The following is a 17,190-nucleotide window of genomic DNA, read 5'->3' as shown; positions in this document are numbered from 1 at the left end:
CTCAGGGATGGGACAGGTAAGAAGGGGACACGGGAGCGATTCTTACCTGGCTCACACACTGTTCCTTTACTGGTGGAAAGAAGAGTTGTTGGCTTTCACATCCATTGTTCTAATTAGGTACACCCTTAGCCGGGGCACCTTACATTGAGCCTCATAGCCAGCGGGTAGAGAACAAAGGAGGGGTCTGAATTAAAACTGATTTAATTACAGAGCTGACAGTTGAATGTCCAAGGAAGCAAAATTTTTTCTTACTTGAGCAATTACTTAAGTTCAGATACAAAATGAGTGCAGTAGAATCCTGGTTTTCCATGGTATTTCTTTGGCATCTTCTAGTCACACCAGTTGCAAATAGAAATAGTAAGAACCAGGAAGCCTGGGTGGCCCAGTCAGTTGGGTGTCTGCTTTGGGCTCAGGTCATGATTGGGCTCAGGATCTTGGGATCGAGCCCTGCATTGGGTTCCCTGCTCTGTGAGGTCCTGCTTCTCCCTCCCTCCCCCATTCCCCCAGCTTATGCTGTCTCTTGCTGTCAAATAAACAAAATCTTTGAAAGAAAAAAAAGAAATAATAAGAAAGAAATTAACATGATGGATGGCAACATAATGCTGAAGGTTAGTCACAGGCTCAGAGATATTTCTCTTATTTTCTCAACTCTTTCAACCTTCTAGAAAGAAAATAGAACTTAACAGCCACCAGGCAAGCATTATATTGCACCATTGAGGGACAGAGATAGACTGTCTTGGCTTATGGTCCTGAAGAGTTTGTGTGGCTCTCTTCCTTAGTTCATGTCCTAAGTGCTATCATTCTGGATGCTGCTACTTTTCATTCCTGAAACAACCTTATGAGGCAACTATCATTACCCACAAAGTACATAACTTGCCAAGGTTACGTGGCTTGTAAATAGCAAAGTGGGGGCTTAAACTTGTGGTTTCTGAGCCCGGAGTCTCAAAGCAGAGTGTTGCTGGGTGTGGCGTTGGGGTCCAGGATAGATCTTTGAACTTGAGGGGCCAGTGGCTTCTCCCTGTGTATACAAGAGACCCTTATTGCTACAGGGCTTTCAAGGTCACTTAAGGCTGTGATATCACTCATAATACGCTTTGGTAATGGGTCAAGTCACAGGGTCAATAAAAATTGATCACAATATGGTGTCCTCACGAAATCCAGACAGCTTGTGATCACAGCACTAGGGTTTGAAGGTGAAGACAAGGTTTGAGGGAATATATAGCCATCCATAAAGTCTCTGCTGGCCAAGGAAGAACTTTCAGCCAGCCCATGAGGCTCTCAGGAAGCAGGAGACATTTAGACTAAGTTCAGACAACTTTTACCTTTGTTTCTAGATTCCTTTTACATCCAGATTCTTTTCTCCTCCATACCCATCCCCCTGCTGTCAGTTTCATTCTGCCTTCTCTTAGGAGAGAAGATGGCACAGTGGTTAACGGCAGAGGCTGTGGAGATGCACAGATTGGATCTGAACTTTGCTGGGTTATCTGGGGGATGATACTTAACCATCCTTAATCTCAGTTCCTCTATCTGTGAAATGGAAGAAATGATCATACCTTCCTTATAGAATTGTGCACTTGAAATTTGCTGGCATCCAAAGACATGCACAGGAATGTTCCCATCTGCTTTATTTATAGGAAAGCAGGAATATCTGGGAACAACCCAGATGCCTAGCAGTAGAATAAAGATGTTCTGATCTCTTCATACAGTAGACCGTTGCTCCACAATAAAAGGAAATGGACTTTCCTGAGTCCATTTCACAGGTGCTACGTTGAGTGAATGTCACAGGTGCTACGTTGAGTGAAGTTCTAGAACAGTTCAACAAAACATATAGAGATAGAAACAGAATAGTGGCTGCCTGTAGGAGAGCATTGACTTGAAGAGGTAGGAGGGAGCCTTCTCATTTGGGTTCTGTACTTATATTCACTCTGGGCGGTGATTGCATGGCTGTGTGCCTGTGGACACTTCCACGGGTTCTGCCCTTCAGATATATGCATGTGACCATATGAAAATTATATCTCAAAAAGAAAAAAAAGACAGATGTGAAGTATTTAGCACAGTACCTGTTTTAAACTACCTCAGAAAGCACTCTTTCCTGCACTGGTGTTTTTGTGACCCTGACTTTTTGTGAGATGAGCCGTTTCAGCAGGAGAAGACTAACAGATGCAATTTGTTCCCTTGGAGGTTACGTTCCAGGAATAGCTGGGTCGTAATTGTCCAGGCAAGGGATGCTTGAGAAGCCTCTTCCTCAGATAAGTCTTTTTCTTCCTTGCCCCAGCTCATCCTCTCCTCTGTTAATGTCCGTCCCTCACAGGCTATGCAGTGACGGCTGGCTCCTTCTCTCGCCCGTCCACCACTGATGTCGTAGGAGGTGCACCCCAGGACGAAGGCATCGGGAAGGTGAGGAGAGAAGTCTGTGGAAAGCACGGGGTCAGACACAGGGCAAGTGTGCTGCCCTGGTGTAGAGGCTTGTCACTGATTGATCTGAATATTCTCCTGGGTGGCTGGCAGGTAAATGATGAAGTAATGAGGAGTCTCCCATCAACCTCCTTCCAACAGCTTTTGAGAGAACCTTGAAAGCTTAATCAGAGAGTGGATGCTACTCCTAGACCTTTCCAATCTCTGCATGTTTTCATCTCAACTGTGTTCAACAGCTGACTCTGTGTGCGAGCTTATTAAGACTGACCCTTGGGGGCACCTGGGTGGCTCAATGGGTTAAAGCCTCTGCCTTCGGCTCAGGTCACGATCCCAGGGTCCTGGGATCGAGACCCGCATTGGGCTCTCTGCTCAGCTGGGAGCCTGCTTCCTCCTCTCTCTCTGCCTGCTTCTCTGCCTACTTGTGATCTCTGTCTGTTAAATAAATAAATAAAATTCTTAAAAAAAAAAAGACTGACCCTTGGCATCGTGGTGACCTCTGAAGAAATGGTGTCCAGCACTGTCCAGCTTTAAGTTCTCCACTCTGCCAAGCCCTTCCCAATTTTGACTTTGACTTAATAGAGCCAAGTCTTGTCTCATGTATTTTTGGGACTTTATTTATCTATCTTGGGACCTAGAGTGTCATATTTATTTCCCCCGTCTTTTAGAGCCAAGACTGGCTCAGTCCAAAGACTGAACAGGTGATGTGTGGGTCAGTTTTCCTAAAGGATCTGCCCAGGCTGTAGGAAATACCCCATGGATCTAGGGCTGTCTGTCTGGTCCCTTTAGGAATTGTGGCCTCTGTGGGGCCGAGAGTATGAAGAACTATGTTTTCTGATTCTTTAGCTGCAGGGTATGGGAAATCTAGATTGGGTAGGTCTGTGTGAGTCAGGAACCTGCATTTTTAACTCCATATAGTCTCTAAATGAAAAATCTGAACTAGGGAATGATCTTTGAACCTGAGCCCAAGGAGTGGACTTAGCATAGTATATGGCCATATCTCCAGGGGCTCAGAGAGTAGGATCTGGATTTTAGAGAGGCCCAGATGCAACAAGACCACTGTTCACTGGAACCTTGAGCCAACATGTCCGTCTGGTCAGCTGACTGGTACATCCTGAGGATTGTTTCCCTGACTCCTGCCAGGCAGGATTTAGGAGCCTCAGCTCTCTTTTCTGGAACTTGTGCCTCCCTCCCTGCTAACACGGTTGCTAGTAAGAAAGGATCTCGGGGAATGAAACCAGTTAAAAACACAGGCCACTGAGCTGGGGGAGGCTAGCCGATGAACTCTGATAAAGTCAGGAAAGAGGTGGGTCCTGCAGGGTCATGTGAATTCTTCTACATGGTGGAGGGAAAGAAGCACTGAGAGCCGTCCCCACGCTGATAACATGATCCAGGAAAGATGCTGTGTGTGTGCGACCCGGCTTCTCTGCAGCATTGGTAAGAGAGCCTGCCTCCTGGCTCACGGCTGTGAGCTACACAAACTGGGTCTGACTGCATCGTGTTCCCTGCAGATGCTTGTGATTGTCTTAAGATAGTCAGGTCTAGGATGAGAACAGTATTTATAACTGGCAAAACCAGACAGAATCCTGGATTCAGCTAACAATGAAGAACCTGAAAACACTTCTTTTAGTCGGATCATGGGAGAAGTGCTGGGAAGACGGGTCATAGTTGATGGAGTTGGTGATCGTCCAATTCCCAGGGGCCCTAGACTAGACCTCTGGCCTGCAGGATTGTTCATTTCTGGTGTCAGTGCCCAAACACATTCTCACTAGGGTGGTGGCTTCTTACCCTGCAGGATGGTCCCCTACCCTAGTTCTCATGGGATGCTGTTCCTGTAAGATGCAGCTTGGAAAAGAACTTCTGTAGTCCTGTCATTTGGGAGGTTCTGCATCAAGGCTCCTCTTTGGGGTAGAGAGGCATGTTGCCTCCGGATGGAAGGACAGTCTTTTTTGCAGAGTTGGTAAATTGCGGGGAACTTCATCAGCCAGCTCACAAGCACCTACCGTATGCCTGGTTGGCCTTAATTTAAGTAGGAGTCTCAGGAGAATGCTGGTCAATATTTTTGGTCATGGCTTCTATCTTAACTAGATTTTTTTTTTTTTAATTCCATAGGTTTATGTTTTTAGAGCTGATCGAAGATCGGGTACCTTAATTAAGATTTTCCAGGCATCAGGTAAAAAGGTGAGATTCTGTGTACTGGTGTTCTTCTATTTGCTTGCCAGATGTTATCCTCTGGGAATCAGTTCACTTTTTAGAAAATGGATGTAGAGGCCCTATTCGTGCCCTAAATTTGTATGGCAGCCCCATAAGCAGTTGGCTTACCCCCGTCAGGACTGTGTGGAACCTGCAGATTGTGGAATTCAGGCTCGTAGTAGGACTCAGGCAGCAAGATGAGCTTGGGCACGACCAAGTTTCATCACAGAGTTCAAAAAGGATTTCCAAAGTTCATATAGTTGTCAGAATTACGACTTGCTGTATGTCTGCCTTTTCCTACCTCTCTGACCTTCCATCTGCCTCTCTCTTACACATACAGCCCAGAGAGATCACACGCAGTGAAGCAGGGTGGCAAACCCATGAAATCTAACTGAATAGGTGTGTAGGCAAACGGCTCTCACTCTTCTGGCACCTCAGGCCCAGCGGTGCCCCCCTCCTCTCATCCTGAGCCCCCACCACCATTGCCACAGGTCCTGTTGTCACACAAAGGAAAACCAAACACAAGTCACTTGGCTCCCTTGAGAACCTTGAAATAGAAATAGCTTGGGAAGGCTGCCTTGGAATTAGTCCTGGGCAAGGTTTGTCTGGGTGTGTTCTCTTGTCTTCGTCCTGGCCCTGATACTCTCTTGATTTCCTGCACATTTCAATGAATGCTGCACCCACAGTCTGAGATGAAGGCAGGTAGAGAGCCCCTGGATTAATAAGGCACGTTTTTTCATGGGCTTGTCCATCCTGCCCACCTTAGCATGGCTCAGACCAGCAGGATTATTTAGGGAGATTGGCTGCTCTCCGAGGACACACCTTTAGGCAGGAAGGCCAGGGGGTGATTTGGAGGCTTGCCTTGGTGTGGAGGCCTTACTGAGCTCTGGGAAGAAGCACAGGACTCTAGGACTTGGGAGGGAGATTCCAGGAGACAGGAGAAGGTGGAAGCTGGTCTTACCCATCACCACCCTAGGAAAAGGGGGGAGAGAAAGATTGTTTCCTTTATGGGCCTTGTGGCCACATGCCATGTCCCAGCCCAGTTCAGGTCTTGCTGTGGGTTAGACCTGCTCTACACAAGCCTGGCACCATTACACACTATTCTGATGGTAAATATTCTCATTTCCCCAAATCCCACTCACAAGTAGAATTTTTTTTTTCAGTTTTAACAGCCTTAATGTGTGTACTTAGTAGAGAATTGTCCTAATCTTTTCAATTAAAAAATGCATCACCAAATAAATAAATAAATAAATAGAATGTATCACCAAATCAGACTTGTGAAGTTTCCCTGAGAACAGCTCTGCATTCCCCTGGGATCCATACTGGCCTGTGTTATTTTAACATTTCCAAAACCCCCAAAGCGAACACACTGGAAAAGACTGTGAGCAGTTCTGCAATAAAGGTTTTCTAAGCACCCCTGACAGATGAGAAAGGACACGGTGCCGTTTGTGATAGAGCCCCAGAGCAAGGATGGTGGAAATGCCTCTAAGGCTAACATTTAGGTCTTTCTTAACATAAATAAATAGATAAATAAATAAGTAAGTGTCTACTATGGGAAACCCAGACCCCCACCCCCACCCCTTCAAGCATACCTGGGCTTGACAGCATAAAATGAAAGGAATCTCCCCCGACCTAGCTTTTCTGGGATGTAATTGACGTAAGCATTCGGTGACCTTAAGATGTTCAACATGATGACTTGGCCCGTGGATATATGGTGGAATCACGGGGAGGTTAGTTACGACCTCCATCACCTCACGTAACTGCATTTTAAGGATTCTAAAGCGACGTGCCGAGCAGGAGCACACCTGTCACCCAGTCTTCAGAGTGTCTTCACCTTCGTTTCCACCTGCAGCCTCTGTTCCCCCCGCCTCTCCACCGCTGCCCGCACCCGGGGCAGGACCAGTTAATGCTGGTCTTCCCGGTGTAATTATCAGCCTATAATTGTGCCCACTCCTTCTCAAAACCCTCCCAGTGCGGGTGACAACTTACAGGGCAACCCAGCTGTGACTGGTTGCAGTCAGGTTTGGGGTGACAGACTGAAGAGTGGGCAGTGGGGGAGGTAAACATTTGAGAAGCCACTTGTGCACACTTTGTGAGGACTTCATGTCGTGGAGTCCCAGGACAGACTTGAATGTGTCCACTTGAATGGCCTTGTGAGGTATTGGGGCTCCCTGGGAAGGGATGGGAGGGCTGGTGTCTCAACCACCAGCTCCGTGGCCACTTGTCCTCAGTTTGCACCATCCTAGAGTCATTCTTCCTTGTGCCACTCACTCTTGCCCTCCTGTGTCTCTGGCTTCTGGCTTTACCCCCATCATCAGTGCTCCGAGTTTGAAAAAGACCATTACTTTCTCTATACATCTTATTCTGCTTTTTGCAAGAAGAAATGAAAAATTCTAGTGTATCTGACTTCTCCATTATTCAAAGGGAAAGGATATGACCGGAGGCTTTCAAAGGATGTCTGTCGCTTTACCCCTGTGTCTGGACCCACACACATGGTGGGGAGGGTTCTGACTCCATCGACCACTGGTCCACTTCTGCTTTTGTTTGGCCAGAATTTGGTCAGATAGTACTGTCTCCTGGCCTTGCCATATGAAAAACAAAACACCAAAACCCTAAAGTTCCAGTTTTTAGCGGTTGACATCCTTCATATAGTACATCCGAGAAGTCATCCGTATGTACATAATCCAGATGTTAATATAGACACATGAACCTGCATTTCTAGGTGAGAGACCTCCCATCAAAGAAACCCCTCCTCCGCCAACACACATACACACACACGCACACACACACACAGCATGTCATTGCCACGTACAGGAGTTGTATTGCGTTAATGGAGGTATCTGAAAGGTTCATATGTCAAAACTTAGATAAGAAACTTCACGTTCAGGGATTTCTGATTGAACACCGATGAAGATGCCAAGTTAAATAGCCCATTGGAATGAAACAAATAGTTCCCCTGGGGCAGAGCCAGAGAGAACAACCAGCAGCCTTGGTCCTCTGGGCACTGTGAGGGTCTTACCAGCTTCTTTGTTTTACTGAAGTCCATATATATTGACCAGGTCGCTGAATTAGTGACGGATGGCGTGGTCTCTGCTGGGAATCCAAGCGTTGCCCACACCCTTCTCCTTTGGGAGTGGGTGTTGGCAGGGCGGGGTGCACTGAGCACAAGCGGTGTGTGACTGGGGAGGGGCTTCTGTCCCCAGGTTCACTGCAGGAAATGGACCAGAGTGCCCTCCACCGCTCTCACACTCCCCAGGGCCGCAGCCAACAAACACCAGCTCCGAAAGAAAACGCTTGTTCCCGTCAGCAGAACCAGAGCCCTTTTATCTGAAAACATTTATTTTTAAAAGAATGGCCTTTTTTTTTTTTTTTTTTTTTTCCTTTCCAACAGAGGTTGCAAACTGGCAGCCTTTGGAAAGGATGCAGCCTGTAAAACTTTTTGTTTGGCTGCCTACTATGTTTGTTTCTTCTTTTTTTTAAATGAACGAGTTGTCTGCATTTTAGAACGAGACCCTTCAAATAAAATTTTGAATTTGGGGCTTCTCTTGAAAAACGGGAAGGTTGGTCTTCTCTGGGTCGGCCTCCCCATGGTAGCAGTTGACTTCAGGAGCTGACTCTGTGGGCCCCAGGTGGCCACAGTCCCTACCACTCCCTATTGCCTGTTAGACCCTGAAGCCAAGCATTGCTTGCCACCTGGAGCATACTTGCAGTGTTACTTGTTTTTCTTATACCTGTTCTATCACCTTCTTGGATCCCATTGGCGTTTGAGTTTGAGGCCCCTGACTTAGAATAATAGGCACTGGATTAAGCTCTGATTCAAGAAGAGCGAGTGGAACCTGGCCATGTTCCTGCATCCATTACATAGTCTTAGGGGTCGTACCCTTCCCTGTCACTTGAGTTCATGCCTTCCTGGTTGACTTTAGCTCTGTGCAGGCCTGGGAAAGGGTAATCTATTTCCCCATGTAGCATTTCTTTTTTCTTTTCTTTTTTTCTTAACTTACCAAAAGGGATATCTTTATTTTATTTATTTTTTCAATTATTATTTATTATGTTAGTCCCCATACAGTACATCATTAGTTTTTGATGCAGTGTTCCATGATTGCTTGCGTATAATACCCAGAGCTTTGTGCAAAACATGCCCTCCTTAGTAACCATCACTGAGCCACTCCATCCCCCAACCCTTTTCAAGCTTGCCTTGTGTTAATGAAATTTCATGTTCTTCCTTTGGTTGATCCTGTCAAATATCTGTTATAGGAGGTACGTTTACTATGCTTGTAACCTGTTTTGTAACCTCAGCTTGCATTTTTAAGAACATATCTTGTTCTCCTGGATCGGTCCACTTGTTTTCCCCTGGAAGGGCTCCAAAGCAGGAGCCTCTGAGCCAGTGAGCTTCGCTCTCAGGAGGACAGGGGTCCAGCGCCGATGCTGGAGTCAGGGATTTCACTTCTGGCTCATGGGACAGCATAGCCATCACAGCGCTGAGGGGCTTGGGGGCAAGAGTGTGTTAAGCTATGGGCTAGAGACAAGCAAGGGTTTCCTGTGTGAGGGCACGCACTGAACGCTTTGTTGCAACTCGACTTGGTTGCAGATGGGCTCTTACTTCGGCTCCTCCTTATGCGCAGTTGACCTGAATGCAGACGGCCTTTCTGACCTGCTGGTGGGGGCCCCCATGTTCTCTGAGATCAGGGACGAGGGGCAGGTCACCGTCTACATCAACAGAGGAAATGTGAGTACACTGCTGGGCGCCAGGTGGACGGGTGTGGGAGAGGGATATCTGTCCAGTGAGGAGTGACAGAGCAATCCCGCTCTGGGCCATGCCTTGGGCCCCATTACCTGGAGGAGGTGAAAAGACATGCTTCCTACCTTCAACATGCCATTAATGGAAAGCTGGACACAGTGTTACCACTGTAGACATATAGGGATTGAGAAAAATCACAATGTCAGTGTTTGATTTTGAGTGTTTATTCTGTACCTGAAACTCTTCTTCTTGTTTTCTAGAAATGATTTCCACGTAATATGCACATAGTATCAGGGGCCCCCATTTTTCAGATTAAAAATGAGGCCCGTGGCGCATAGCTAGAAGCAGTGGGCTAGAATTTGAACCCAGGCCAGCTGGTTCTCTGGTAGTCGTGCTGCTTCCCCGGAAGTATGTACTCATGAGCCAGGGGCTCCTGGAGTGTGCAGTGGCTGGGCAGAATCTTGAAGGAGTAGGAGCTAGACAGATGGAAAGAGATGGGCTGGGAGCTGGGCAGGCAGGTTGAGGACCGGGGCAGCAGGACCACTTAAGTTCTGGGGTTGGGCCAGTGCAGTGGCTAAGGGCCATGATCATGAAGTTCCTTAGCCTGCAGAACCATGAAAGGGGTGCGAACGACATCAGAAAGATGCCTCTGGCACTCTGCAGCTGAGTTGGGGGCTGGGGGCTGGGGACAGGATGGGGAGAGGAAGCAATGTCCCAGTGGAGGTGGGAGACCAATGAGAAAGCAGACTCTTTTCAGCATTTAGAATTAAGAGTGTCCAACAAGAGAGTGAAATTCATCAATTTTGTTACTAAACGTGAGAAAATAATGCTTGTAATCAATGAAAAGTGCGATAAAATCTTCCTATACAAAGATCTTTTAAAAAATATACAAAACACATAGAGAATGTTCATAATAGATCCTTGTGGGTGGTAAGGCTTGGGTAGGTTTTTAGTTTTATCTTTATCCAAAGAGCAAGAATGTAATACTTTCATAGCAAAAAAAAAAAAAAAAAAAAAAAAAAAAATCCTTTTAAGCAGGGAAGAAGATGCTAGTTATCCTAGTTGGATGACTCGTCCAGTTGGAGTCAAACAGTGTTTGACTCTAGGTGGGCAGCTATCACGAAGAAAGGAGGCCATCTGAAGAGGAGCCAGGGAACGTTAGAGCCTTGGGCTTTCTTAGATGCTTAAAAACACTTTGAGAAAATGGATCTAAAACGTGGGAACAAATGTACTTCCTGGGACCTGTTGAGTGACACTTGATACTTATACCCCCATTGACATTCCAGGAAAAGGGGCAGGCAGGTGTGGGGAGAAAAGAGGTGGTCATTATGGACATGAGAACAGCAACATTTGGTGGTCACCGGCTGCTCTGTTTGTAGGAGAATGAAGTACTTGTGGAGGTATGAACTTGTCAGGCAGTAAGGAGACCAGCGTAACGGCTTGTCAGTGTGTCTGAATCACAGTGTGGAATCTCGGAGCTGGAAAACTCCCCCAGACACATGGCGCCCATACTGGCCAACCCCCAACCAATGTAGCTTAATGCCATGTGGTTACCCTGAGTACCAGGGCATGGTTTCTGTTGGGCCTCCCCCTGTCTGATGAATGATCATGAAGCAGTGCAGAGGATTGGGGAAAATGATGACTTTGGATAGATGGATTTGGACCTTGCTTTTTCCACTTATTAGCCTGTGCCATGTGGACAAATAGCCTAAAATTAGTGGCTCAGTTTCCTCATCTGTAAAGTGGGAAGAATCCTAAGGTCCCATCTAAAGCCAGACACTCCTTGGGGTGGTTTGTGGGTGTGTAGTGGGTTCAGAGTACCTCTACACGGGGTCAGGCTTTGACTTTCTTCTGCCTCAGAATCTCAGATTGTATTTTAATACTCTGGTACCATCATGTCAGTGATTTGGGGTAGAGTGGATATCCTCAGATGGCTTTTACTGCCACCATACACCATTGACCCCCTCCCTCTCTTGGGTGGTGTTTGCTCAAGAAATCCAAACCTGTGGGCACCTGGGTGGCTCAGTAGGTTAAAGCTTCTGCCTTCAGCTTAGGTCGTGATCCCAGGATCCTGGGATCGAGCCCTGCATTGGGCTCTCTGCTCAGCAGGGAGCCTGCTTCCCCCCTTCTCTCTCTCTGCCTGCCTCTCTGCCTACTTGTGATCTCTCTCTGTCAAATAAATAAATAAAATCTTAAAAAAAAAAAAAAAAGAAATCCAAATCTGAGCCACATGATAATGGGCACAGTTGTATGCGTCCCCACCCCTTTCCTCACCGAGAACTTTACTGGGTGTTGGGTTTTCTGAACAATGATTCTGTCACAATTACTGATCACATGCATCTTGCAAAGCAGCTTTGTAAACTTGTACTACAAGGGATAGGAGAGAAGAAAATAGAAATATGCATGCCGATGTAAAACAACTTTTGAAACAAAGGGTAAGGGCAGCTGAGAGGATTTTGTGGCAACAGGTTTGTGAGTAGGGAGGTTTGTGGAGCGTCAGGACAAAGGGGAGATGGAGTCCTTGGCCAACATGAGAATCCTCTTCCCTCTAAAAGGCATCTCCAGCTGTAGGAGACCCTCCTGCTGCATAGGTGAAAGGGACTCATTTTGCCACCAAGAGAGAGAAGCTTGGGCGCCCGTGATGCTGACCAGGTGTTTCCTGTCAATGGGTGTACTCCAGGGGTGATGTTTGGAGCTTTAGTTGTATTGGGGTGTTTTTTTTGGTTCTGGTTTTGTTTTGTTTTCCATTTTTTCCTTCGTTCTGTTTGCCAGGGAGCCCTTGAGGAGCAGCTGGCCCTGAGTGGAGATGGCGCCTACAACGCACACTTTGGGGAGAGCATTGCCAGCCTAGGCGACCTTGATGATGATGGATTCCCAGGTCAGTGAGCTCGTACCTGCACTCTGCCTTTGCCCTGTGCTACTGGATCTGCCTGCCCGCTTGGAAGTCCCCTGCAGGGAGGGGTGCCCTTCGAGAAGTTGTTCTCCATGCAGACACTCAGAAGCCCGCTGCGCTTCTGCTTCCGTGTGGCATCTTCTCAGCAGCCTCAAGTTCTTGTCAGTGTGCTGGCCGTGCAAGGGGTCCTAGGGCTGGGCCACAGGGGCTTCTCGCTGCAGACATGTTTGACCTGGCTTCCTCCCGCCACCAGTCCCTCAGACTCTGAGGGTCTATTGTGTTGTTAGTACATGAGTGTGGAGGGACTTAGACATTTTCAGCCCCAAGAGTGACAGCAAGGGGATGGACTTGAATATGTCCCTGCCAAGAGGGTGGGGCTATGTGTACCTGATGTCAGGAAATGTCTGGACTGCAGATTCCTTCACAGTGTCTTGGCCTCTCTTTCTGGTCTGTTCAGTGTTGTCTCTGCTTATTGTATACACAGTATATGGACAACAGGACCTGTGGGACCCACGTCACTAGGGGGACAGCTGAGGTGGGGGACAGGCTGGGGGGCAGCTCTTGCCTCAGCCAGACATTTAGGCTTCTTTGATATCCTCACAACCCTGACTAGAGAGGATCCTGGCTGGAGGTCATGTGAGCACAGGTCCCGCACTCTTAACCTCACTTCTGCAAACACATGACTTTTGTTAGAAGCAAAGGAAAGAAAGGAAGATCTCGGCTTTGTTCCAGGGGCTGTCAGTTTGTGAGGGTAACCATATTTTTTTAGGAAGTGAACGCCATTTTATGTAAGTCCCTTCTCCCGGAATGAGTTGACTTTCTCAGTTATGCAATAACCATAGTTTATGGAATTCCCCTGACAGAAATTTGGGTGTGTGGTTTATATTTGCATTTCTCTTATTGGATGGGTCAATGGTTTTTTTCTGAGGTAGGAACTTTTTTGAAAGTAAACCCTTCTCAGCGTCAATAATTTTCTTTCTACGCCCCACCCCCCTGCTTTTCTTCCCTGCTAAGAGATTGTGTGTCTAGCTTAATGCCTGGACAACCTAAAATCAAGAAATTTCTGGTATGGAGGGACCAAAATGATGGCAGGAATTAGGAAAACTCCTTATATTACTCCATATGGCTTCCTAACCCACAGCTGTTTTTCTCCCCTCAGATGTGGCCATTGGTGCACCCAAGGAGGACGACTTCTCTGGGGCCGTCTATATCTATCATGGTGATGCTGGTGGGATCGTCCCTCAGTACTCAATGGTAATTGCTGTGAGAATGATGTGGTACTTGTCCATACATTCATCTGGCGAATACGTTGGGAAACTTGAGTCTCTACCACACCCTGGGATACAGAGGAGAACACAACACGATTTCTCCTGTCAACTTTCCCGCCCTCCAGTGAAAGACAGCGACCATTGGTATTGCTTATTAAGTACCAAAACATGTTCAGAGACTCCTGGGTGTGCTCTCTGTCAGAGAGGCCTTCTGCCCGTGAAAGATGACATCCACACCCTGACCCACATCAGGAGTTATTTCTTGAAGAAGAAGAGGTTTTCTTTTAGTTACTCCTTTGTCCCATCATCAGTGCTAGCCAAAGGAATATGTTGTAAAATGTCACTTAGAGAGGCAACAGTCCACGGAGGAGGGGTTTAAAAGCTGTCACAGGGCTGATTGGTATAAGTGGTATTGCTGTGAGGAGCTGTCAAAGCTCTGGCCTTGAGCCTCAGACTTGGGAACGTGGAAGTGGTGGGTTCTGTTTTTGCCATATCAGCGTGGAGTTCAATCTTGCTGATGGTATCAGGCCCAGCCCCTGGGAAAAAAGGAAGTCACTCTCTTGACAGAAGCATTGTCAGGATATTTGGGGATGTTTCTGTCTGGAGTGGCACAGGCCTGTGTCACTCTCCCAGTGAGTGGGTCAGTGGGAGAAAGAGACTGAGCACAAGTGGAGAAACTTCCAGTTAGCAAGTATCGATCTGCCGAGTGTTTCTTATGTGCTTACCACTTCCTACTCATGCTTGTGCTTCTCATCACAAAGCAGCTGGTCTCCTGTCTCGATTGTCTCTAAGGAAACAAAACTTCCAACTGAGTCGCGTTCTTGCAAAATGTTCCGAAAGTGTTCTGTAAAGCAAAGTATTAGGAAAGTGTCCAAACCTGTTCATGTGTTAAAGTCTCTAGGTAAGAAAGAGACTTTTTGAGTTGGTTTTAAGAGCCAGTCCATAAACAGGACTTCAGTCCATGCATTCATAATTGTTCTTCTTGCAGCAGATAAAAATGAGCTGATTAGAGGCTGGGGGTTGGTTTGTCGCCAGCTTCCTGCACCCTCTCTGCTGGGGCCAGCCCAGCTCATTGATTCCCACGTGAGTCAGAGGGTAGAGAGGGGGCACCAGTCCGCTCTCTTTAGTCCTTGTCCTCGTCCTGTGAGATGGTGCCTTTACTGTCCACCTGTCTTCCTGAGGTGCCTCCAGCCCAGGGAGGTGACTTCGCTTGCCCAAGGTCTCTGGCTAGTAAGTGGCAGTATGGCTGTTTACTTACTGTCCATTACTGTCCCCACACTGGAGGAGGGAACACTCAGGGAAGTTCACGTGGAAAACGTAGAAACATACTCCAAGGGGCCTAGTCTACTCGGACCACCCTCTTCTCATTAGAAATGAATAACGGAGACAGGGAGCTCTTAGGTGATTCAGCCGATATGGCAGGAGGAAGAGGGCTTTGGGCACAGGTTGGGGGCCACATCCATGTCAGGGGGGCGTCTGTGGTCTGAATTACGGACCCTCTTCACGACATGACAAGCGGGAAGTCATCCAGGGAGCCCAGTCCTCCAGCAGCCCCCGGGGTCACTGTCCACACTTCCTTCTGGAAGCTTGTTCCTGGACCTTGGAAGCGAATCACACAGAGAGGCAACCTGTCAGAGACCCCTGCTTCCCTTCCTCCTGCAGCCCTCCAGTGTTTTGTTTTGTTGCTGGGTGGAATCCCCACAGGGAACTGAAGGACAAATGTTGTGGTTAGCATGGAGTGTCTTCAGTAGGAAGCAGGGATTGGCAGCTGGACTCGTCCTGCCTCTGTCAGCACACAGGGAGGCTCGTTAGCCTTGACAAAGAGAAGTGGTTTGGAGCAGTTAAGAAAAAAAAAAGAAAGAAAGGGAGAAACAAGTATGTTTGTACTTTTCCAAGCTGCTAATATGTATATGATAAGGTCAATGATTTAAAAGGAAAAAAGAAAAAGAAAAACCCTTCAGCGATGTATTCTTCAGGGCTGCGGTCTGGACAGAGTGGGCATTGTGCGGGTGAACTGGAGGAAGAAATCAGAAGCAGCTCTGGGCAAAGGAGTTGCTTTTCTTTGGCCCAGACTGGTATTTATTTCTGCTGGATAAATTGTGAGATCAGGGCTGAAGTTCGTCCACATTACTCTTTAACTCATTCCTCTTTCTTGGGCTCGTCAGGAAAAGTGTTGATTTTAAGATCCTTGTGCGCCTTTCTCAATTTGAGAGCCCCCAGGGCACATCAGGGTGGCCCCTGTGTTCTTTCTCTTGCAATAAGGACACTGCCTATAAACCTGGGCAGGCGGAGGTTTTCCAAGGCTCCTGGTTTTCATTTAGGGTTATTAGCACTGAGCAGACTTATCTTCCTGGCTTTATGGCCTAATGGCCTACAGATGTCTGTGGGATAACTTAAGCCGGCATCGCCACCCCCAAATGGACCACCCCTTCACTCTTCCCCCTTGTCCCAGACACTGCAGAGCTTAGAACTGCAGACCCAGGGCAAGGCTGCTGCTAGCATCATTAGACTGCGGAGCTGAGCTGGCCTGCCTCAACATGGGGCTTTTAAGAAATAGACATACGTACATGTTTGTTTAGACAGAACGGTGTGGGATGTGGAGCTCTGCCTGCGAGCAAGGAACATTTCAGCATTTGCTGGTGCTCTGATTTGTACCATGATGCTCGCACATTTCCTGTTGGACGGCTTAAGTGAAGATGGCAAGTGGAAGGTTATTCGCAGTGATGGGATCTCAGGAGGGGTGGTGGGGGGCGGGGTTGGTCCCTGGCCTCTCCATCTGTAGATTCTATGGAAACTCCCTCTTCCCAAGCTCATGACTTCTCTGGATGACTCAGTAAGGAAAAGGATACGGGAAGAAAGTCCACAGTGAGCCCCTGGCTATCTGTAAACCTGGTTCCAATAGGGGTTGTGCTGTCCTGTACAGCATGAAAACAAAGCATTTTCTTATCTTCCACAGTGAGGGCATTGGGAGGTAAGCATCCCCAGAGAGATTGTATAAACAAAGGGAAGAAGAAAGAGGTCAGATCCCAGGAAATGGGACTTTTCTAATTCAGCAAGTTTGATATCTTTTGAGGAACTGCACCACGTAGATGATGAGTGACGGAGCCACTTGTACAGTAAATAGCCCTGAACCAAGACAGCATATGTTAATACAGACTGAACTTCATGATGAATGAAAGTACAGATGCCCTATGGTGGTAGAGCTGTGAACTCCAATTGGCTGGTTGGGGGGCTGCCTTGTAGGAAAGAGGGTGGCTTCGGCTGATTTTTTATTTATTTATTTTACCTACAGTTTATAGAAGGTTCAGGACCCTGGAGCTCCAGGTTTTCTAGACAGGACAGTCTCACCGGTATGGAAAGCTCATGAGCCTGTAGGTCTTCTTATCAGCTCGGTTAAGAGGTGGTTTCCATGCGCCCATCTCTGCCAGCTGGACATGCTCACTGCCTGCCCCCCCCCCCCCCCCCCGCCGCCCCGGGGAAAGACTGACGGCACCTCCAAGGAGAGAGGTGGCCCATGTTTGGTACATATTTGGGTAGAGAGATCTAAGGAAAACATGTTCTTAGAATTCTAGCCAGCTCCACCTGCATGGAAACAAAACAGAACCGCTGTTGGAAATGGAAGTAAACATCCATTTTGAACTTCACGTGGCATGTCAAAACATTAGCACATAAGTCTAGGTGGGTTT

General features: G+C 47.5%; 1 protein-coding gene across 2 annotated transcripts in view; it reads left to right on the top strand.

The window, feature by feature from the left end:
- ITGA9 (integrin subunit alpha 9) overlaps positions 1-17,190 on the top strand; it is a 326,629-nt gene that overhangs the window by 48,697 nt on the left and 260,742 nt on the right. For both annotated transcript variants that reach the window (XM_059162100.1, XM_059162101.1), the window contains exons 7-11: positions 2,312-2,397; positions 4,525-4,593; positions 9,194-9,331; positions 12,116-12,221; positions 13,396-13,490. In XM_059162100.1, the coding sequence (XP_059018083.1) occupies positions 2,312-2,397; positions 4,525-4,593; positions 9,194-9,331; positions 12,116-12,221; positions 13,396-13,490 (494 nt within the window). The remainder of the gene's footprint in view (positions 1-2,311; positions 2,398-4,524; positions 4,594-9,193; positions 9,332-12,115; positions 12,222-13,395; positions 13,491-17,190) is intronic.

This window comes from Mustela lutreola, chromosome 2 (assembly GCF_030435805.1).
Source record: "Mustela lutreola isolate mMusLut2 chromosome 2, mMusLut2.pri, whole genome shotgun sequence".
NCBI lineage: Eukaryota > Metazoa > Chordata > Mammalia > Carnivora > Mustelidae > Mustela > Mustela lutreola.
Note: the sequence above shows the minus strand (reverse complement) of the source record. Positions and strands in the feature narration are given on the sequence as shown.